General features: G+C 51.2%; 3 protein-coding genes across 3 annotated transcripts in view; all 3 read left to right on the forward strand.

Annotated features, from left to right (window-relative positions):
* The window catches only part of LOC128831351 (uncharacterized), a 33,837-nt gene extending 23,107 nt beyond the window's left edge, over nt 1-10,730 (forward strand). The window contains exons 12-15 of the mRNA XM_054017662.1: nt 3,839-3,994; nt 4,665-4,778; nt 5,026-5,130; nt 5,866-10,730. Coding sequence (XP_053873637.1) covers nt 3,839-3,994; nt 4,665-4,778; nt 5,026-5,130; nt 5,866-7,094 — 1,604 coding nt within the window. The 3' untranslated portion in view covers nt 7,095-10,730. The remainder of the gene's footprint in view (nt 1-3,838; nt 3,995-4,664; nt 4,779-5,025; nt 5,131-5,865) is intronic.
* A 3,182-nt stretch (nt 10,731-13,912) lies between these two features.
* The window catches only part of LOC128831352 (uncharacterized), a 30,203-nt gene continuing 20,508 nt past the window's right edge, over nt 13,913-23,607 (forward strand). Inside the window, exons 1-4 of the mRNA XM_054017663.1 lie at nt 13,913-14,141; nt 14,562-14,948; nt 16,629-16,755; nt 23,155-23,268. Coding sequence (XP_053873638.1) covers nt 14,118-14,141; nt 14,562-14,948; nt 16,629-16,755; nt 23,155-23,268 — 652 coding nt within the window. The 5' untranslated portion in view covers nt 13,913-14,117. The remainder of the gene's footprint in view (nt 14,142-14,561; nt 14,949-16,628; nt 16,756-23,154; nt 23,269-23,607) is intronic.
* On the forward strand, nt 18,147-20,192 carry LOC128830967 (SRRM2 protein homolog rsr-2-like). Its single transcript, XM_054016961.1, has 2 exons — nt 18,147-18,548; nt 19,593-20,192. Exons 1-2 carry the CDS (start codon nt 18,158-18,160, stop codon nt 20,084-20,086), a joined length of 885 nt encoding a protein of 294 aa, XP_053872936.1. The 5' UTR covers nt 18,147-18,157; the 3' UTR covers nt 20,087-20,192.

Consider the following 23,607-nt stretch of genomic DNA (forward strand, 5'->3'; position numbering starts at 1 on the left):
GCAGAGCCAGGAATTGAACCCAGATGTGCTGAGTTACAGGCCAGTGCCTGAATTACAAGACCCTCCTTTGTTTCCATAACGAGCCAGATCACCCCATCCTATGGTAAAATCAGACTTCTGCTGATTTAAAATCTCCGTCCTACCATTGTATCAGCTAGTTCTTTGAGTGTATGTCCATAGGGTGCTGCACCGTAGGATGCACGCACGCCATGCGCTCTTGACTAGAGACTATCAAGCAGTGTCTGTGGGCCCATGCGTGCCAGAGTGGCGCCTTCAAACGAGGGCATATAGGGGGGCGCAGACCTGCTGCCACTCAGTTCCTTCTCAACTGCCTGCGGCTCGAGATGGAGTGGTTGCATGTCCGCTGGTTCTCGGCTTCCTGCCTTTCTCAACATAGTGATTTATTCTTTGTTTTTGCTTTATTTGTATGATTATTTTATTTCTGCTTTTAGTTTTAACACAGCTGTCTTGGGAGGAGGGATCCCCCCACCCTTTTTCTTTCGATCATCCGTTTTGGTCCATTAACGCTCAGCATTATGCCAAAGATCCCAGGGTTTAAGTCCTGCCAAACCTGCCACAGGTCTTTTCCCTGTAGTGACAAGCATTTGAGCTGCTTTGGAGACAGCCACATTCTGTCCAAGTGTAAGATCAGTTCCGGGTTTAAAGGCAGGTCTCGGAAAGACAGAGAGGCTAGACTGAAGCTCCTTCTAATGGAATGCTCGCTAGCCCCGGTGGGGCCCACCTCCTCCTCTGTACGTTGGCCTCCACATCCCAGGCCGCTCCATCAGCACTTTGAGTGGCGAGGAGTTCTGAGAAGCAGCAGCCCTTTGCCCTTATCAGGGAAACAAGAAAGAGGGGTGGGTCACCCCCTAATTCTCACTCTAAGGAGGCCTCGCGTCCCTCTAAGGGCACAGCTGAGGCTCCGTCTGATTCCAGGACTGACCCGCCAGCCCCTCACAAGAAGCAGTGTGCAGAGAAGTCTTCTAATAGCACAGGGAGTCATCTATCTCTGTACCGAGTGACCCGTCTCAGCACTGAGATGTACACAGGCCTCCTTCTCACACTCCAGTACTGTTGCCTTCCCTGCACCGAGCTCGGCGCTCAAAGAACTTTCTCTACAAGCCTCTCTGGTACCGCGCTCACCATCTCAGCACTATGCCCTTGTCCAGGCTTTGGAACAAACGCAGACTTGTGCATACCGTAACCCTTTAGTACCCTCCAGGTTTCTCTCTCCAGAGGGCCTTTTTATACCAGAGGAGCCGGCATCTCCCCTGTCACTGACCTCTACGAAAGCTCCTTCCCTGGTACCGCTCAGACACCTGCAACCACAATCCTCCTGGATTGAACGCCAGTCGGACGTCCAGCCTCTGCTTCTGGCATCTGTATCTGGTTCTCCCGCTTTCAGCCCAGGGGATGATACTTCTTTGGACTCTGAGGTCTCAGTACAAGGTTCTTTTTCAGCATTATACCATCACACCCTGCTGAGCCATTATTTTGAGGAGTGCTCAGTACCCCATCAGATGCTCCAGATCCAGGCGTAGCAAGTATCTGTGGGGACCTTCCCCTATCAGCTTCCTGGAATCCCTGGGGTCACCTCGGTGAACAATTTTATAGAATACCAGCCAGAAAGAGGCCCCAGTACTGCCAGTACCACATCGCTCTAGGTGAATTTTGAGCATGGAAGTAACCCATTCGGATAAGGTCCAGTCAGTTCTCCTATCTAGCAGTAAAACTAGTACTTGCGAACTTGCCTTCAAAAGTGGAAAAGCTTCCATTCCTGCGGTTCTCTGCACATGTCTCAAGCATAATAATAAATAATGTAATATATGGAGATATCCTATCTCCTAGAACTGGAAGGGACCCCGAAAGGTCATCGAGTCCAGCCCCCTGTCTTCACTAGCAGGACCAAGTACTGATTTTGCCCCAGATCCCTAAGTGGCCCCCTGAAGGATTGCACTCATAACCCTGGGTTTAGCAGGCCAATGTTCAAACCACTGAGCTACCCCTCCCCCCATCAGAGGTTCCACTCTCCAAAATCCTGGGCTGCCTGTTGGATTTGAAAACACAGGGTCTAGCAGTGAATCCAGGGCAGGCCTACACTTAAAATGCTGCAGCTGTGCAGTTGCACCACTTGATTAAAGATACTACTATGCCGACGGGAGAGCTTCTCCAGTCAGTGTAGTTAATCCGCTTCTGTGAGAGGCGGTAGCTACGTCGACGGGAGAAGCCCTCGTCTTGACATAGTGCTGTCTACACCGGGGCTTAGGTTGGTATAACTGTTGCTCGGGGTTGTGAAAAATCCACACCCTGAGTGACTTAGTTATACTGATGCCAGGTCCACACTATAAACTTGCCTTACTCAAAGTACGTTTGGCTGCTGTCACAGTCGTCCACTCGCCCGTTGAGGGCTTCTTGGTTTTTGCCCACATCACTTATGCCCGATTCCTCAAGGGCTACACAACTTGTTTCTCCCTGTAGAGACTCTGGATCCCAAGTGAGACCTTAATTTGGTTCAGTGTCTTGAGGACCCCCAGCTTTGTACTTATGGTCACCTGTTCTCTCCTGCACTTCTCCCTCAGGACTTAGTTCTTTATAGCCATCTCTTAAAGAATAGAGAGCTTGGTGTCGTTATGGCAGACCCGCCATTTACTACTTTCTATAGAGATGAGGTTACACTGCATCCCCATCCTCAGGTCTCTTCAGAATACCACATTAATGAAGAGTGTTTTACCCAAAGCCTCTAGAGGGGAGACCAGTCTACTTACATTAGGTGTCAGAAGGGATCTTACCTTCTCCCTTGACAGGACTAAGACCCTCTGGACTTCTCCAAGATTATTTGTGTCATTTGCAGAGAGGAGGAATGGACAACCTATTTCAACTCTGATTGTCTAAAGAGTTCCAGGTTGCATTTCAACCTGTTAGAACAGCACACTCCTCCAGAGCTCTAGCTCTGCTGAAAGATGTTCCCATAACAGAAATGTGTAGTTCTGCAACTTGGTCTTCTGTTCACAACTTTGCCAAGCATTCCACCATCTTACCTACTCCTAGGGGTACTACCTTTGGTGAAGCAATCCTCCAAACAATCTTGGACTTGCCTCCCGTCAAGTTACTGCGTGGGAGTCTCCCCTGGTGGAGCACCCATAGGGACATATATACACTTGAAGGTGGAGGAGAGGTTACGTACCTTATAGGACCTTGAGTACTTTGAGATGCTTTGTCTCTATGGATGCTCCACCTCCCACCTTCCTTCCCCTCGGCTGTAGAGGCTCTGCTAGGTGGTAGAGACGGAACTGAGTGGCGACGAGTCCACTCCTCCTTATAGGCTCTTGTTTGGAGGCATGAGGGGCTGCTCTGTGCAGGTCTGCAGATACTGCTTTGCTGTCTCTGGTTGAGAGCACACAGGTGTGCACGTATCTTACGGTGAGCACACCCATATGGACACAACATCTCGAAGAACTCAAGTTACTGTAAGGTAGGTAACCTCTCCTTTGTCACCTGGTAATATAGCATTGCGCATTCCTCCCTGAACTGGCTCTGGCCTCCAAGGGGCTCTGTAGACCTTGTCCAGGGTTAGGTTCACAAACAAATGGGTTAATATACCACTGTGCATATCAACTCCCCTTCAATGTGGTGACCCCCGGCTCTTCTGCTGGGGAGCACACCCGACCGCCACAAGGAATGGTATCTTTTTACAGGATCCTTATTAGGTATTGGCCTCCTTTCAGATCTGTCGTCAGCTCCAGCGAGAGAAGGGGAGCTGGTTTAAAATCATTTAGCATTATTTGTAATGAATATTAATAGGCCATGATGTTCCCTTAACATCTGCTACCATGAACAGACTACGCTGTTTCTAAGCCAGACGTTTTATCCCGCATTGAACGAGGGGAGGAGCCGTGTGTCGGGGATCAGCGGGAATCCCTGGAAGGATTGGAGGAAAGAGACCAGAAGAAGGAAGGGCTGGTGGAAAGAGAAATCCCTGTGGACCCCAGCGCAGGTGAGTTCTACCAAGTATCACAAACCCACACGTCCACTGTAAGGGCTTGAAAGTGCAGGGTTTGGGTGAGGGCTGGGAGAGTCGTCGGCAGGGCTGCAGAGCCCAGCGCTTTGTTACTCATCATCCAACAAGCTGAAGGAAGAGGAGAGGAGCGGGGCTGCAGCCAGTGGGCCACGAAGCGCCCTGTGCTCAGCATATGAGGCACTGAACTCCCTGTTGGAAGCGCAGCTCCAGAGCGCGCTCAGGGGAACTGCTCCTCCTGGCTGGCAATAGGAGTCTCTCAGAGCCCTCAAAGTACCTGCCAGGCACGTCGTTTTCTTGAACTGGATTTGCACTTTAAAACCTACATGTCAGCCACGCCCTGTCTCAGCCCCTGCCACGCCCCCTTTTCACCCTAATCCCCGCCCAGGCAGAAGTGAACCCACTGGGACAAGAGGATGAAAAGTGGGCATGGCAGGGGCAGCTGTGTGGCCCTTCAGGCAACAATATTACAGGAGTGTGGGGATTCCTCAGGCTCCCCCGGGAAAAGCAATCCATTTCCTAGCAGAGATCTGCTTTCCTGAGGATCACCAGTTCTGCCTCTGTTCAGCTCAGGTTTAAAATCACATGTAAGTGCCTGGTGAATATGAATAAAACACTCCTTTCCCCTCCTCTCTGTCTTCATGAATAGGCCAGGCTGTTTCCAACCCTGACATCCTGCCCCGGGCTGAAGGAGGGGAGGAGCCGTGTATCAGGGCCCAAGGGGGTTCGCCAGACAGAGAAATTCCCCTGGAGCCCAGCGCAGGTGAGCAGAGGGTTCGAACTCGGACTCAGTGAGGGGAGTGAACAGCCCCGGCCCATCAACTTGTATAACCGCATCTGTCTGGATGTGTTTGCTCGTCTGTTTTTCCTTCTCTCCACAAAATGTCACTGATCCTTCCACCCATCCCAGACAGCTCCAGCCCCAAACCCTTTGCACAAAGAGGTCAATAGGTGTTGGTAAAACCCACTCTGATTTGTTTCTGTGTCTCATTAACATCATCAATCACCAGGTTCCACATCTGCCACTTCACCCTGGATCAAAGGAGAGGAAGAGCTGGATGCTGGGGACCAGCAGGAATTGGGGGAAGGAAGAATTCTCACAGGCTCCCGCATGGGTGAGCAATGGCTGGCTGCCCTTGTGCAAAGCTCCCATTGGCTCTGAGGGGGAGTGGGGCCCTAAGGGATTGAAACACCTCAACGGAGGTGAGCGGAGTAGCTACCTGCGGCTCCTCGGAGCTCCTCCACTTCTGGGTTTTCTTCCTATTAATGAACATTGATTGTTGTTTGTATTGCAGTCCCGAATCAGGGCCCCCGTTGTGCTAGGTGCTGTATGAACACACAACAAGAAGACAATCTCTGCCCCAAAGAGCTTACAGTCAAATAGCCCCATTGGAAATGTACAGCCGTCACTCAATGGCTCCCCACCTCTCGGGAGTAATAGGGGGCACTTATCCCGTCTTTCAACTTTCTGAGTGTTTGATGGGATGCAGAGGAACAGGGCACCTCCTTTACCCTGCCCCCATGCCTTCTGCGGGGGAATGTTTACCCCTCGACACCCAGCTTGGAGGGGTGGTTTCAGGCTCATAACATCAGTCGTGCTGTGATGCAGGAGGTGTGCAGGCTAGAAGTGTCATGACATCCAACCCAAATTGTGCGGTTTAGCACACAAGATTTCAAGCCAAGACAAGCCCTACTTCAGGTCTGTTGAATTCATACGCTGAAGCTATAAACTATTTATTGGGCCATTAAAAAGTGTCCGTTTTTTCTGAACAGAATCTCTTAGCCAGGGAAGTTTCCTTCCAGATCAAAGCCCGTCCTAATGCCCGTCTCTCTCTCTCTCTGTATTCTAGCAGATGATGAGACAGCGAGCAAAGAGGAGGAGAAGCCCCGGAAGGGATGTCTGGAGAAGCTGGAGCTGCATGGGATGTCATCGGTGAAATCAGAAGAGGAGGTTTTGCAGAGCCTACAGCAGGGAGCGGCTGCACAGCTGGCTAGCCCCGCAGTCATCAGAGTGGAGAAATCCACCCAGTGCGACCGAGACTTCGGCCTGCTCAAGGGCTTCGTGGTGCAGCCGGGAGAGAAGCCCTTTGCCTGCAGTGAATGCGGGAAGAGCTTCCGGCTGAAGGGGAATTTCGTCAAACACCTGCGGAGCCACGCCAAGGTGCGGCCCTACAAGTGCACCGAGTGCGAGAAGAGCTTCAACTGCCAGTCGGAGCTGCTGCGACACCAGATGATTCACCGCGGGGAGAAGCCCTACAAGTGCAGTGAGTGCGAGAAGAGCTACAGCCGCAAGGTGTATCTGCTCAACCACCAGCGTGTGCACACGGGGGAACGGCCCTTCCAGTGCACGGCGTGCGAGAAAAGCTTCCGGCAGAAGGCCGTGCTCATCTCGCACCAGCGCCTGCACACCGGCGAGCGCCCCTACAAGTGCAGCGAGTGCGGTAAGAGCTTCACTCAGCAGTCCAAGCTGACCAACCACTACCGTATCCACACAGGCGAGCGCCCCTACAAGTGCACCCAGTGCGACAACAGCTTCAGCGAGAAGTCCAAGCTCAACAACCACTTCCGCATCCACACGGGAGAGCGGCCCTACAAGTGCACCGAGTGTGAGAAGAGCTACTGCCGCAAGGAGTATCTGCTCAACCACCAGCGCCTGCACACCGGCGAGCGGCCCTTCCAGTGCACGGCGTGCAGCAAGAGCTTCATGCTGAAGAGGAGCTTCATGAAGCACCAAAGAAATCACGTGGAAGAGAGACCCCACCAGGGCGGCCCTGTTGCTAAAAGCCATGGCGGGTCTGTCGGCCATCAGGGTAACGACCCGGGAGAAGGGCTGAAGCGTTGCACTGAATGCGGGGAAAGCTTCATGGGGAAGCCTGAGCTAGAGACACACCAACAGGTCCATGTCCGGGAGTGGCCACATCAATGTGCCACGTGTGAGAAAAGTTTCCGATACGAGGAATCTCTGAGAGAACATCAGAGTCTCCACATCACAGAGCAAGGGCATCCGGAGGTTTCTCGGAGCCCCGGACAGGGAGCAGAGGCCGGACTCCTTGTTGTAAAGATGGAAGATACGTGGTAGCCAGTGGAGTTACCGTTCAGCAGGTGCGTTAGTCAGACGAAAGGCAAGAGGAGGAGTTGAAACGTCCATGGTTTAGAGAGAGCTTCACCTCATCAGATCTGACTGTGTCTGAGCCCCTGGAGGAGAGGTGGAAACCCAGCCAGTAGACTTCCTTCTGTCACCCCTGAAAGGGGAACCAGGGACACCAGCTGAGGAGGATTCTTCTCTCTCAACTGAAAATGCAGCAACGGTACCATGGGGACACGCAGGGGAACCAACTTCAGCTTGGGAAACATCCCCACACGATGGCAGGCGGACGGCACCGGGAGATAGAAGGGACAATGACTAGGAGGGTGATGGGCACTCTGTATAGAAGGCCTGTCGCTGGGCCTTACTGGACAAGACTGAATTGCAGTTGCTTAGGATATAAGCTGACATCTCAAGTTCAGCCCCATGGCCCACGTCCAATATAGTTTAGGAGGTCTGGTCTGCTCTTGTTACTAATGCGACCCTCGCTTTAGCCTTCACTCGCCTTGAGGACATCTGAGGTTCTGTGACTCCAGCAGAGGAGGGAGTCGGGAGTAAAATAAAGGGGAGATACCCTGAAAAAAAATGGGGCACACATGGGAGATTAGTAGGCACAGGTGCTGGAACAATTTGTATAGTGGGGTATAATGAGAGCCACTGAACCAAACTGTAAACCCTTTATATGATGGACACCCTTTCAAGCCAGCACCCTTACTTCCTGCACCTATGTTAGTAGGTAAATCCAAAGAGATGTTCTCCCAGGCTCCGGACCCAGGTCACCACCGTGGAGCTTTTCACTTGGGCAGGTGGGGAGCGCGCGTGTGTGTGTGTGGGGTATTTGTGTTATTTTTTTATTATGTAACATGTACAGATCTGATCATGACTTTTAAAACCTAAAGGTAACACTGCCACCTCATCCTTCAGAGTGAGAAGGCAGTTATTCCCACCAACATTTCCTCAGCCATTTCAGGGTTTCTCCCTGGAGCTTTTATTTTGATATACATACTATAATTTGCATTTTCCGCTGTTCTTTCGTATGGCTGGTGTAGAGCAGCAACTACAATTTCACCTGAAGTTGATCGAGCCAAATGGCTACGTCAGGAGTAGCAGAATTTATTGCAGTGATGCCTCCTTCATATTTATCAGTTGGGCAGTAGGTAGTGATATGGTCGATGGTCAGTCCTGGGGAACCACACTTGCACACCGGGGAGTCCTTGATTTTCCATTTGTGCATTAGCTAGCCGCATCTACCATGGTTGGTTTGAGTTTGGTTCAGAGTTGACCAAGATGACCGTGGAAGGTCAAACCCAGGAACCTTCTGCATGGGATCTGGCACAAGGTGTTTAGTCTTGTTTAGCCCAATCTGCTTTCCAACCCTCCTGATCATAACCTGATTGCATGAGGCTAAATGAGTGTCCCCAGAAAGGTTTGTGGGACTTAAGACCTTGCGGGTGGGGGGTGGGGGTGGGGGGGGTGTTGTCAAGGTCTTGATGAATAGGAAGGCATCTGTTTTCCTGAATTCGCTGAGCTTTGTTGTATGTTGCAGCCGTTTGGTGTATCGGCAGGAGAGCGATGTTAGACAGAACAGGCAGCCGTGGTGTTGGAGTTGACTTAAGGGTTCCTGTGATGCACTGCATCACTATTTAGCTGAGTATCCACAAGTCGTGTGTGGCTGTATCTGCTCCATTCAGGTGCACAATATTCAGCTACTGAATATACAAGTGTTATTGCAGATGTTCGCAACCCTGATGCTCATGCACCCCAGGTTGTACCTGTTAGTTTCTGGATTATGCTGGCTCTCGTTTTTATCTTTGCAGCTACCTTCTCAAGATGATCATGGGGATAGGGTGTGATCGAGTTTCACTCCCAGATATGTTTACCACAGAAAGCTACCGGCCAATGAAAAGGGGCGTCACGTCCGGCTCTTCGGTGGCAATTCGGCGGCGGGTCCCTCAGTCACTCTTGGAGGGAAGGACCTGCTGCCGAATTGCTGCAGAAGAATGAAGCGGCGGCTGTAGCACTGCCGCCGAAGTGCCGCCGATCGCGGCTTTTTTTTTTTTTTTTGCCCCCCGCCGCTTGGGGCGGCAAAAACGCTGGAGCCGGCCCTGGGAGTGTAGCAGGGCTTTTGCAATATGAGAGCCCTGGTCTGATTGTACTGCCGGAACAACTCCTGCATCTCTCCCGTCCAGCACGGACTGTGCTTTCTCTGGAAGCCTCAAGGAATGTTCTTCTTTCCTGCTACTTTCAAGAGGCCTGTGAACCGTTGATAGCATTCTGGTCTCACTGGAATCCTTGCAACAGTTTTCTCAACAGTCTGTTTGTAGACATCCTAATCAGCTTTAGCAAAATTCCATCGTGGTACCTGTTTCAGAAAGAACACAGGAATTTTGATGTCTACATAGATCATTATAGGCCTGTGTTGGCTGTTTGGAAATGTCAATAGTTCTTCACATGTTGTGGTAAGAGTATTACCACATTGGTCTTTAGACACGAATGTTAGGTCTGGCTTGTACTCACATTGCCAGCGGCTTGAATGGAATGTTGATTGTTGTTTTAGTTCATAGATTAGTTGTAAGTCTTGTGCAGATATCCAGTCCATGAGATCTTCGCCATCGGTTTCATTTGTTTTATAGCCCCACATAGTGTGGTGACAATTAAAATCACCTGCATAGATGCATGGACTAGTAGTGCTGGGTAGCGCTGGTTTTGGCCATCTTGTGCTAGGGGCTGTATAGACGTTAGTAATGTGGAGCTCTCCTATTTTGATAGTTGTGGTAAATGTGGTGGTCTCTTCGGTTGGTGGAATAACATTAAAATCTGTGATGGTGTCCTTGATGTATATTGCCAAGCCATATTTAGGATGATGATGGCTAGTCATTAGGTTGTATCCATAGATACGGTAGCGCCTAGCCTGTTGGTCATTGCCAACATGGGTCTCTTGCAACGTGAGGACATCTATGTTATAAGTCTTCAGCAAGTTTCCAAGATATTTGTATTTTGCCCATGAGACTCCTTCATCATTAAGTTGCAGGATTCTTATTCAAGTGCCTATTTGGCATATTGTATGGCCCTGAGGAGGAACTTTAGGATTTGTTGAGTTGCTGCTCTGATGACCAGGAGATGGCTGAGCGATATTCGGTCGTTGAGTTGATGGCATTCATTGTGAATTCTCACTTAGCAGAGTGGGCCCCCGTGAAGGCTGCCATCTTCCACTCCATTGTCCACTGTTAACCAAGATTTAACGGAGCCTCTTGAGTGAGCCCAGCAATAGGGACACGTACTGCTACATCGCAGCGAGCTTCCAGTTACCTGCTACAGTGTTCAGGATATTGTAAATATCAATAAGCAAATCACACTTTTAAACATGGCCCCTATTGCAATGTGTAGAGACAGGCAGTGGGGTGAAAGCTCCCGTGGCTTTCAGCTAGAGCCCTCCGCCTGATTTTTTTTTTTTAATCCTGCTCCCATTCCGCCCTGCAATACCCACTGCTACTTTCACCTGCTCCTGTGTTGTTTCTTGCATTTTTATCCTGCTTCTACCCTGAAAAACCTTAGATCCGGCAAGAGAAAGAGATTCCCCCATGGTACTTAAAAACATCAAATAAACAAACATGGTCAGTTAATATATTATATGGGGGGGTGTATGTGTGTGTATATATATATAAAAAAATGGAATTCAGACACAATTTTTACCTCTAAAACAATAAAACAAATCTTGCTTAAACCATGAAAAAAAAAAAACACAACCAACCTTTAACTCCTGTTATAATAGAAATCAAATCTTTCTATTCCTTGCTTAAATTTAAGTATTAAAGCCTTTATTTAAAAAAAAAAAGAAAATCTTGTTTTACATTGCTGAAAATCTATTTTTGACAAACTGCTGCTGTTTATAATACATGAAATGTCAAAACAAAGTGCACCACAGTTTTGCCTTATAAGGTGCAGGGTTTTTTAAATGATTATAAAAAGTAAGTTATTAAAAAAAAACTGGAATTTTTAAAACTGTGTAAGCACTGATTTTAGAACTTTGAAACATATCATCCAAGTTATTTATATGTCAGGATTATTATTGCTTTTTAAAAAATGTTTAACGGAAACACTGTTCACAGCCCTGACAGCAAACTGATACACCAGTGACTGAGTGCGCATAGGTGATGTTACCGAACAACACAATCTGTGGGTGTGATTCTCTGACCTGACTTGAGCTGGTGTATTACACCACATTCAGAGAGAAGGAGATAAACACATGTAGGAAAGATAAACTCAAACAAAATCATTAGCAATTTCTCAGAGAGGCTACTCTTGATAAATTGATGAGAGATTTAGTGTTTGTGTGCAAATTACAGCAGTCTGGGGTTTTCTGCCTCTACTTCCAGCTGCTCATGTGCTCCTGCACTCCCCATTGATGGGGTTTTCTCCTTACTGATTTTTAATACGTTTACACTAATCAGGAAGCAGAACCTTCAGTCCCACCCCAAAGACACTGTTAACTCTTGCAGTCTTGTCTTGAGTCTTGGGACATTTATTATTTTTAAATCATATTTTTGGGGGGGCTGACTTACGATTTTTTAACCTGTGGGGTTGGCAATGCTGCGAGTATTTATTTTGTGTGGCAACATCACATGGGTAGAGTCCACACTGTACAGAGACTGCTCAAGGCCTCTGGCCCATTGGAGTTACTCCATTTCAGCTTCCTTTGGCCTGACTCTTATCTCACGTAGGGCAGTGTTACTCCTTTGACTTCAGTGGAGTTACTTTTGATTTACACCACTATGAGTGAGAGCAGACTCAAGGCCTGTGTTTTCCTAACAGATTTTCCTCAAAGCATGTCTGTTTTTCCTCACCAAACCACTCCCTGGCCTAAGCCTTCTCATGATGCTGTGTGCCTCCCTGGCTGCCGCTAAGTTAATTCATCGTCTGTATCATAGTTTCTTATACACACCTGCGCTATTTTGGAAACTTAAAAATTTTGTGAAGCAAAGTTTAAGCATCTGAGGTGCCTCATTTACTTGAGCAATACAATTAGTAAACCAAAACCCCCCATATCCAATCTCGTAAGACCATAACACAAGAACAGACATAGGGGTCAGACTAATGGTCCAATCAGGGGAGAGGGAACGGGGAATATACCTGTCAGCTCTCAGAAGGAAAATATAGGTGACTCACAGCATCCAAAAATGGGTTGGCGCTGAGGAGGGGAGACAAAAGGCCTAGAGTTATTTTAGATTCTTTTAAACACCCTCCCTAAGTCACTGACAATATGATACCAAGCAAACTTTCCAACAACTTTGCATTACAAATATCTTCAGCCCCTTTTCTCCTCCCTCCCTGTGGGTTTTACTGCAGGCCCAGTAGCCCAAGCACCACTCTCTGTTTTGTTGTAGAGACGGGCAACTAAAATAATTGGGGTTTGGAACAGGTCCCATATGAGGAGAGATTAAAGAGGCTAGGACTTTTCAGCTTGGAAAAGAGGAGACTAAGGCGGGATATGATAGAGGTCTATAAAATCATGAGTGGTGGGGAGAAAGTGAATAAGGAAAAGTTATTTACTTGTTCCCATAATATAAGAACTAGGGGCCACCAAATGAAATTAATGGCCAGCAGGTTTAAAACAAATAAAAGGAAGTTCTTCACACAGCGCATAGTCAACCTGTGGAACTCCTTGCCTGAGGAGGTTGTGAAGGCTAGGACTTTAACAGGGTTTAAAAGAGAACTAGATAAATTCATGGAGGTTAAGTCCATTAATGGCTATTAGCCAGGATGGGTAAGGAATGGTGTCCCTAGCCCAGGGGTCAGCAACGTTTCAGAAGCGGTGTGCTGAGTCTTCATTTATTCACTCTAATTTAAGGTTTTGCGTGCCAGTAATACATTTTGACATTTTTAGAAGGTCTCTTTCTACAAGTCTACAATATAGAACTAAACTATTGTTGTATGTAAAGTAAATAAGGTTTTTTTAAATGTTTAAGAAGCTTAAAATGCAGAGCCCCCTGGACTGGTGGCCAGGACCCAGGCAGTGTGAGTGCCACTGAAAATCAGCTCGCGTGCCTCCTTCGACACTACCCCTGCCCTAGGCTCTGTTTGTCAGAGGCTGGAGATGGATGGCAGGAGAGAGATCACTTGATCATTACCTGTTAGGTTCACTCCCTCTGGGGCACCTGGCACTGGCCAGTGGCGGTAGACTGGATACTGGGCTGGATGGACCTTTGGTCTGACCCAGTACGGCCGTTCTTATGTTCTGTTCCCAGACCCGGTTTCCTGGGGGACAATTTGGTACTGGCTGGAACCCCCCCTCCCCCGAGGCCAAGGCAGCCCCCGGAGGGAGCTCGGGGTCACCTGAGATGGGGCCCATGGCACTGGCTAGTGGTGGGCCCTCAGTGCTTTGTCCCACGCGTGGACCGTGGACTAGGAGCAAGGGCCCTGTGGCCAGGGCCGGCTCCAGGCACCAGCTTAACAAGCAGGTGCTTGGGGCGGCCAAGGGAGAGGGGCGGCATGTGCGGCAATTCGGGGGTGGCAGGTCCCTCACTCCCTCTAGGAGCGAAGGACCTGCTGCCGCCGCCGATGGCGGGTTTTTTGTTGTTGTTTTTTTTTTGCTTGGGGCGGCAGAAATGCTGGAGCCGGCCCTGCCTCCCCCCCCACTTCCCCCATTGCTGTCCCCGGCTCTCTGGCTGGCGGGGGCCGCCCGTGGTCTGAGGACACGGGGATGGGCGGGTCCCCCGGGGGCGGAGCCTGGTCTCGCCCGGTGACGGCGGGGAAAGGGAGGCGATTCCCCCCGCCAGGGGCCGCTGCCGCCCCGCTCCTCCCCGCCCCGCCGCTCCCGGGCCCCGGCAGCCAGGCCGCGGCTCCCCCCGGCGGCGCTCGCTCTGCTCCGCTCCGCCCGGCAGCGGGGCCGGGACCTGCCCGTGGCGAGGCGAGGCGAGGCGAGGCGAGGCGGCGCCGGGACTCTGCCCAGCCCGGAGCGGGAGCGGAGCTCGGCCGGGCCGGGCCGGGCCCGCTGGAGAAGCCCCGCCCGGGGGGGCCATGGCCGAGCGGGCCGCTGCCCAGGTAAGGGCCCGGCGCTGGGGCGGGGGAGCCTCGGGCCCCGGGACAAGGCGATCCCCGCCCGGCCTGGGCCCCGGGAGCCGGGCCGCGGGGATCGTGCGGGGGGCTCCGGGCTCGGTGCGGGTGAAAGCGAGACCCCGTCCCGGCGCCGGCGGGGCTGTGAGCCCGGCGGGAGCTGGCATCGCCCCCTTGGGTTGTTTTCCTCCTGCTGCCTCGGGATCCTCCTCCGGCCCCGGCTTCCCTCCCTCGCCGTCGAGTAGCGCAGGTGCGAGCCCCGGGCTTTGCTCCCTGTCATGCTGCCTTCTCAAGCCCCTTTCTCCTGGGCCACAGCTGGGGCATGGGCGCCCCCCTTTTCTTCGTGCATCTGGCCTGTTAGCTGGGAATGTGCCCCCCAACTTCAGCTTGGTGTCTTGTCCTGAACAGGCTCTGGCCACCCCCCGCCCTGTGTCTGTGCAGCCCCTCCCCGCTTCCGAAGGGACCCCCGGGAGAGCGAGCGCGCTGCACCCCGCAGAGATTTCCCTCCCGGCCCTGGCTGCCCTCCAAGCCGTGGGGAGGAAGGTGGACTCTCAGGCTGCACAGTTGCTGAATCTGGACGGGAGAATGGGGACGGCTGAGAAGAAACTAGTCAGCTGTGAGAAAACAATGGTGGAGTTTGGGAACCAGCTGGAGAGTAAATGGGCCGCGCTGGGAACTCTGATCCAGGAGAATAATCTGCTGCAGAGGAGGCTGGAGAACATGGAGAACCTGCTGAGGAACAGGAACTTCTGCATCCTGAGGCTCCCCCCAGGCTCTAAGGAGGAAGTTCCTAAGGTAACTGTCTGTCTAGGGACCTCTGTTGTCTCATCACTGTAGTATCTGAGGCCCAGATCCTCAAAGGTATTTAGGCCCCAAGTGCGACTATCCCAGCTCGCAATGAGGAGCAGAAGTAAAGCTTGGTGCTGGATCACCTTTTGACAAGTATCGGGGGTAGCCATGTTAGTCTGTATCTACAAAAACAACAAGGAGTCTGGTGGCACCTTAAAGACTAACAGATTTATTTGGGCATAAGCTTTTGTGGGTAAAAACCTCTGAAGAAGTGAGGTTTTTACCCATGAAAGCTTATGCCCAAATAAATCTGTTAGTCTTTAAGGTGTCACCTTTTGACAGGATCTTTAATATTCCCATGGTCTCTGCGCTATCCTGGAACAGTCTGACTTGGGAGCGTGATGGGGTGAGGTAAACACCTGCCTAGTGTTTGATTGACGGACCTGGTTTATCGTTCTCTGCCATTACTCTTATGATCTCCAAAATGCTTTTCCAATCGGCTGCATACTTCCTGCCAGTCAGCTGGGCTTCCCGCTTTGGCATTTACTGGGCCTCGGACAGAGCAAGCCACAAAGCATCCAGCAGAGAACGTAAGAATGGCCACACTGAGTCAGATCAATGGTCCTTCTGGCCCAGTGTCCTGTCCTCCAACAAGCGACGGGTGCCAGATGCTTCAGAGGGAGGGAATAGCACAGGGCATTTTATTGAGTCATCCATCCCCTGTCATCCAGTCCCAGCTTCTAGTAGTCAGAAGCTAGGGACTCCCAGAGCATGGGGTTGTGTCCCTGACCCTCTTGGCTACTAGCCATTGATGGACCCATGAATGTATCCAAGAGATGCTGAGCTAGTGGGCCTGTTGTGGGGGAGCAGTGCCATAGCTCCTGCGCTGAATGGTGCGAGAGAACTGGGTAATTGTGGGCAGATATATGAATGCTGCAGTTTGTTTTAGACCAAGGCATCTTTATCTTTCCAGTCTGGTCTCCAGTTGGACACAGTTTAAACCAGGTGTAACCTGTCATGAGCAGCAGAAAGAGGTAGCCTAGAAGGAGACGTCTCCTTTGCATGTGTATAGCACCTTTCAGCTGAGCTATAAGCACATTACAGTGCTGGGGAAGCAGCATTATCCCCATTGTACATATGGGGAAACAGAGGCACAGGCTGGTCAAGGGAGATGGGATGGATTACCTGATGGCTGCCTGTTCTGTTCATTCCCTCCGGGGCACCTGGCATTGGCCATTGTCAAAAGACAGGATACTGGGCTAGATGGATCGTTGATCTGACCCAGTACGGCTGTTCTTATGAGACTGCGTGTCCGTATCAGAGCTGAGGTTAGATCCCAAGCCTGCTAACTTGAGTTTTCCTTCCTTACCACTAGGCCATGCTCCTTCCCATTAATCCTCACTTGTAAGGATCAGAGAGTAAATTCTCTCTCCTTATCCATCCTGGTCTCCTCTGGCAAGAATACCAGCAAGGGTACCCGTTCGTGCCATTTGTGATGTGGCTGCCTGTCTGAGAAGAACTAGCCCAAGACATTTCATGTATATTACCAAACAGCTGGTGGGACATGCTGGGTGTTGATGGCTGGGCAGGCACCAACAGTGACCTTTTAATATAAGATAAAAAGCAGGATGTGTGCAGATGGGATGGCAGTGGAAAGTGCTGTGTGTGTAATGCTTGTGATTTCAGGTCCCGGTTATGTTTGAAGACATCTCAGTCCACTTCTCCAGGGAGGAGTGGGAGAATTTAGAAGAATGGCAGAAGGAGCTTTACAAGAACTTGAGGAAAGACAACTATGACTCTTTGATCTCCCTGGGTAAAGCTCAGATTTCACATATTGATGAGAAGCTGTGAGCTTAGCAAAGTGCCAGGTTGCCAGATTCACTGAGTAAAGCTTAGGCCTCGCGGGAGCCTAGGGTGATGAAAGAAAGATGGGGACAGCCCCTCAGCTAGTTCTTGGTAGTTTTTCCCCTTGTCGAGCTGCATAAATAAATAGGAGGTGACAGCTCCTTTGGTTTCTGGTGAATGAACATGTAGGTCCCACAGAGCCTTTGCTAGGTGGTCAGTTCCACCCATCCTCCATTGGAAAGGAGACGGGAACACACACAGCCCTGGCTCTGATACCTTCAACTCGCGTCCTGTTTGTTTATTTGCAGGTTGCATTGATTCGCCCCAGCATGGAAAAAACTGTGCTAGTCTGCGTGCTGGGTTTATGTGCTGCTGCCTTCGTGAAAGGGTGTTTCTTGAATCAAAGCTGCGTAGATTATAAAGGGAACAGTGGTAGCCTCTAGCAGTTTATCATTATGTTCCATATTTATTACTAATACCATTTAAAACCCTACACACGTGTGCACACACGCAGGTTTTAGAGGAGATTGTGTTAGGAGTCAAGGGAGCTGCTGTTTTCCCCCCAGTATAGTAATTAACAAGCAATAAACCAAAACGATATTTTAATTTCTACTGGCTCAGACACATGCGATTATATAAACCATTCTGTCTTCCCTCTCTGGCCTGGCCTGGCCTTTGAAATGGACTCTGGCCTTTCTGCAGGTTTGTCGATGGACAAAGGGATTATATTGATGCAGTGAAGAAGTCTTCAAATTGCATCATTTCTGGGAACCCCGCATCTCTTCTAGGAGTTACAATCCTGCTCCTCCCAGCGCTTTAATGTACCTTCTTGTATGGTCTTAGGCCTGGTCTACACTACGACTTTAATTCGGATTTATCAGCTTTAATTCGAATTAACCCTGTAACCGTCCACACAACGACGCCATTTAATTCGATGTAAAGGGCCCTTTAAATCGATTTCTGTACTCCACCCCAACGAGCGGAGTAGCGCCAAAATCGATTTTAGCAATTCGAATTAGGGTTAGTGTGGCCGCAATTCGATGGTATTGGCCTCCGGGAGCTATCCCACAGTGCATCATTGTGACCGCTCTGGACAGCAATCCGAACTCGGATGCACTGGCCAGGTAGACAGGAAAAGCCCCGCGAACATTTGAACTTCATTTCCTGTTTGCCCAGCGTGGAGAGCACAGGTGACCACAGATACCTCATCAGCACAGGTAACCATGCAGGCTGATAATCGAAAAAGAGCACCAGCATGGACCGTGAGGGAGGTACTGGATCTGATCGCTGTATGGGGAGAGGATTCAGTGCTTGCAGAACTTCGTTCTAAAAGACGAAATGCAAAAACTTTTGAAAAAATTTCCAAGGGCATGATGGAGAGAGGCCACAATAGGGACTCTGAGCAGTGCCGCGTGAAGGTCAAGGAGCTCAGACAAGCCTATCAAAAAACAAAGGAGGCAAACGGTCGCTCCGGGTCAGAGCCGCGGACATGCCGCTACTACGCCGAGCTGCATGCAATTCTAGGGGGGGCTGCCACCACTACCCCACCTTTGTTCGTGGATTCTGGGTCGGGGATAGTCTCGACGCCTGAGGATTCTGCCGATGGGGTAGAGGAGGAGGAGGAGGAGGATGAGCTTGCAGAGAGCACACAGCACTCCATTCTCCCCAACAGCCAGGATCTTTTTCTCACCCTGACTGAAGTACCCTCCCAAGCCTCCCAAGCCAGTACCCAAGACTCTGACCCCATGGAAGGGACCTCAGGTGAGTTTACCTTTTAAAATATAAAACTTGTTTTAAAAGCAAACGGTTTTTAATGATTACTTTGCCTGACTTTGCATTCGCGGTCAGTTCAGCTACTGGAAAAGTCTGTAGCTACTGGAAAAGTCTGTTAACGTGTCTGGGGATGGAGCGGAAATCCTCCAGGGACATCTCCATGAAGCTCTCCTGGAGGTACTCCGAAAGCCTTGCCAGAAGGTTTCTGGGCAGTGCATCCTTATTCCCTCCTCCATGGTAGGACACTTGACCACGCCATGCTTGCAGCAAGTAATCTGGTATCATTGCCTGACAAAGCCTAGCAGCGTATGGTCCCGGTGTTTGCTGGCATTCAAGCAACATCCGTTCTTTATCTTGTTGTGTAATCCTCAGGAGAGTGATATCACTCCTGGTAACCTGGTTGAAATACGGGAACTTAATTAAGGGGACAGAGGTGGCCGTTCCTACTGGGCTGTTTGCCTGTGGCGGAAAATAAATCCTTCCCTGCAGTTAGCCAAGCGCAGATGGGAAATTGGCCCTGAAGTTTTCCGCGTTTGGCTAGCAGGGTTCTTCCCTGTTACCAGCCACGCGGTGGGGGGAGGGTACCGTGATCATCCCAGAGAATTCATGGCGGGGGGGGGGGTTAGTTTGTTTTCTGGTGCTGCTGAATGTTAACAGAAAAACCGCAGCACTCTACTTGCCTGAAGGGGCCCAGACAAGCCCCCTCCACACTGCCCCCCCCCCAACTGGCTGAGATTGGCCAGGCTTCTGCAGCACTCTACAGGCTATGCTTGGTATGTGGGAAAGGAGGGTGCAGAAGCTGTAAAACAATGGCTTACCATGGCCGCATGCAAGCCGAATTCTGTTGCCCAGACCTGTGATCTCTAGCAGCAAAGCCACAAGCACTCAGCATTAAGAGGCAAAATGCGACCTTGCACAGAAATCACATGTGCTATGTAATGTGAACAGTGTTGGTCACCGTGAAAGAGTATAAGCATTGTTCTGCAAAATGTAGCTTTTAAAACAATTCTCTCTTTTTTCCCCTCCCTACAGCAGCTGCAAATTCCTCAAGCCTCCCTCCTCCATCCCGAAGGTTATCACAGATAAGGCGTCGTAAGAAGAAGACGCGGGAGGACATGTTTTCTGAAATTATGCAATCCAGCAGGAGTGACAGAGCTCATCTGAATGAGTGGAAGGAAACAGTTTCAAAGTATAGGAAAGAAGTCAGTGAACGTGAGGAGAGGAGGGACCAACGTGAGGAGAGGAGGGACCAACGTGAGGAGAGGAGAGACGATCGAGATGAGAGATGGCGGCAGGAAGACCAGAGGATGAAGGATGCAACGCTGGGGCTGCTCCGGCGTCTGGTGGAGGTTCAGGAACGGCTGCTGGAAAATAGACTGCCGCTTCAGCCCCTGTTCCACCCTCCCCCCTCCCCATGTTCCGTATCCTCCTCACCCAGACGTGTAAGAACGCGGGGGGGGAGGCTCCGTACACCTTCCCATTCCACCCCAGTAGACAGCCCAAGCAAAAGGCTGTCATTTTTTTAACCTTTTCTTTGTGGCTTTTTCCTTCCCAGCAATCCTCCTCCCAAATACCACCCGGGTTCCCTCCCTCTTTTTCTAATCTATTAATAAAGAATAAATGATTTTTAAATGATAGTGACTTTATTTGGTTTGAAAGAAAGCTGGGGGAAGGGGCAGGGTGGGTTCCTTACAGAAAATCAGTCAGTAAAGGGGGAGGGTTTTCATGAAGGAGAAACAAACAGATATTTCACACGGTAGCCTGGCCAGCCATGAAACTGGTTTTCAAAGCTTCTCTGATGCACAGCGCTTCATGGTGTGATCTTCTAATCGCCCTGGTGTCTGGCTGCGCGTAATCAGCAGCCAGGCGATTTGCCTCAGCCTCCCACCCCGCCATAAAGGTTTCCCCCTTACTTTCACAGAGATTGTGGAGCACACAGCAAGCAGAAATAACAATGGGGAGATTTCTTTGGCTGAGGTCAGAGCGAGTCAATAATGAACGCCAGCGACCTTTTAAACGGCCAAATGCACATTCTACCACCATTCTGCACTTGCTTAGCCTGTAGTTAAACAGCTCCTGACTCCTGTCCAGGCTGCCTGTGTATGGCTTCATAAGCCATGGCATTAAGGGGTAGGCTGGGTCCCCAAGAATAACTATGGGCATTTCAACATCCCCAACGGTTATTTTCTGGTCCGGAAAGTAAGTCCCTTGCTGCAGCCCTTTAAACAGAGTAGTGTTCCTGAAGACGCGAGCGTCATGAACCCTTCCCGCCCAGCCCGCGTTGATGTTGGTGAAACGTCCCTTGTGATCCACAAGTGCTTGCAGCACCATTGAAAAGTACCCCTTGCGGTTTATGTACTCGGTGGCTTGGTGCTCCGGTGCCAAGATAGGGATATGGGTTCCGTCTATTGCCCCACCACAGTTAGGGAATCCCATTGCAGCAAAACCATCCACTATAGCCTGCACATTTCCCAGAGTCACTAACTTTCGTAGCAGCACCTGAGTGATTGCTTTGGCTACTTGCATCACAGCAGCCCCCACCGTAGATTTGCCCACTCCAAATTGATTCCCGACTGACCGGTAGCTGTCTGGCGTTGCAAGCTTCCACAGGGCTATCGCCACGCGCTTCTCAACTGTGAGGGCTGCTCTCATCTTGGTATTCTGGCATTTCAGGGCAGGGGAAAGCAAGTCACAAAGTTCCATGAAAGTGCCCTTACGCATGCGAAAGTTCCGCAGCCACTGGGAATCGTCCCAGACCTGCAACACTATGCGGTCCCACCAGTCTGTGCTTGTTTCCCTTGCCCAGAATCGGCGTTCCATGGATAGAATCTGCCCCATTAACAACATGATCTCCAAAGCACTGGGGCCTGTGGTTTCACTGAATTCTGTGTCCGTGTCCGTGTCCATGTCCTCATCATGCTTGTCGCTGCGCTGCCGCCGCCGCTGCCTCCTCGCCTCGTTTTTCTGGTCCTGGCTGAGCATAAACTCCACAAGAACGCGCGAGGTGTTTGCAATATTCATGAGTGCTGTCTTGACCTCAGCGGGCTCCATGCTTGCCGTGGTATGGAGTCTGCAGTGTTCACCCACCCAGGAAAAAAGGCGCGAAAATGGTTGTCTGCCGTCCGTTGCTTTCATGCAGGGAGGGAGGGAGGGAGGGAGTGAGGCTGTACCCAGAACCACCTGCGACGATGTTTTTTGTCCCATCAGGCACTGGGATCTTAACCCACAATCCCAATGGGCGCAGGAGACTGCGGGAACTATGGGATAGCTATGGAATTGCTACCCACAGTGCAACGGTGCAGAAATCGACGCTAGCCCCGGTACTTGGACGCACACCACCGAATTACTGTGCTAGTGTGGCCGCACTCATTTCGACTTTATACAACCTGTTTCTCAAATCCGAATTATCTAAATTCGGATTAATCCCGTAGTGTAGACATACCCTTAGTCAGAGGTGGGCAAACTTTTTGGAGCAAGGGCCACATCGGGGTTGCGCAACTGTATGGAGGGCTGGGTAGAGAAGGCTGTGCCTCCGCAAACAGCCTGCCCCCCGCCCCCTATCAACCCCCTCCGACTTCCCACCCCCTGACTGCCCCCCTCAGAACCCCTGACCCATCCAACTCCCCCTGCTCCTTATCCCCTGACCGCCCCCTCCCAGGAACCCTGCCCCAACTGCCCCTGGAACCCCCACCCCCATCCAACCCCCCCTTGCTCCCTGTCTCCTGACTGCCCCGACCCCTATCCACACACCTGCCCCCGATAGGCCCCCCGGAACTCCCACTCCTATCCAACCCCCCCCCGCTCCCTGTCCCCTGACCACCCCCTCCCAGGATCCCCTGCCCCTAACCGCCCCCCCCGGAACCCCACCCCCATCCAATCCCCCTGCTCCCTGTCCCCTGACTTCCCCCCTCAGAACCCCTGACCCATCCAACCCCCCCCTGCTCCTTGACCTCTGACTGCCCCCTCCCGGGACCCTCTGCCCCAATCGCCCCCCCGGGCCTCCCACGCCTATCCAACCCCCCCTGCTCCCTGTCCCCTGACTGCCCCAACCCCTATCCACACACATGCCCCCTGACAGGCCCCTCGGGACTCCCACGCCTATCCAACCCCCCCTGTTCCCCATCCCCTGACCGCCCCCCCAAACCTCTGCCCATCCAACCACCCCCCGCTCCCTTCCCCCCCCGGACCCTCTGCCCCTTATCCAACCCCCCCTGCTCCCCACCCCTTTACCATGCTACTCAGAGCAGCAGGAGCTCGCAGCCCCGCCGGAGCCAGCCACGCCGCCACGCTGCCCGGCAGGAGTGGCAGGCCAGAGCACTGGTGGCTCGGCGAACTGAGGCTGCGGGGGACGGGGGAGAGCAGGGGAGGGGCCGGGGACTAGCCTCCCCGCCGGGAGCTCAAGGGCCAGGCAGGACGGTCGCATAGGCCAGAGGTGGCCCGTGGGCTGTAGTTTGCCCACCTCTGGTCTTAGTTAACATTAGAATCTGTTCAGATCGCTCTCTTCCTTCTGGTGAGGAACAGAAGCTGTGGGGCTTGGGTGCCTAGCGAATATTAATCCGACACTTTGTCTTTTAATGTCTCTTTCCATGAACAGACTGTACCATCTCCAAACCTGACATCCTATCACCGACTGCACAGGAGGAAGAACCAGGTGTCAGGGTGCAGAGAGATCTGGAGGAGAGAGGAACCCCTGTGGATCCCAGCACTGGTGAGTAATAGATCTGAAACGGATAGTGGTGTGTCAATTGACTAATTATATCTTCAGATTAAAAGATCACTATCCAACAGTTTGCTTTCTTTAACCTTTGTAAACTTACCAGATGAAGGACTAAACTCTCTCTAAGAACTTGAGTACTTGTGGCACCTTAGAGACTAACAAATTTATTAGAGCATAAGCTTTCGTGGACTACAGCCCACTTCTTCGGATGCATAAGTGGGCTGTAGTCCACGAAAGCTTATGCTCTAATAAATGTGTTAGTCTCTAAGATGCCACAAGTACTCCTGTTCTTTTTGCGGATACAGACTAACACGGCTGCTACTCTGAAAC

This window comes from Malaclemys terrapin, chromosome 2 (genome assembly GCF_027887155.1).
Source record: "Malaclemys terrapin pileata isolate rMalTer1 chromosome 2, rMalTer1.hap1, whole genome shotgun sequence".
Taxonomy (NCBI): Eukaryota; Metazoa; Chordata; order Testudines; family Emydidae; genus Malaclemys; species Malaclemys terrapin.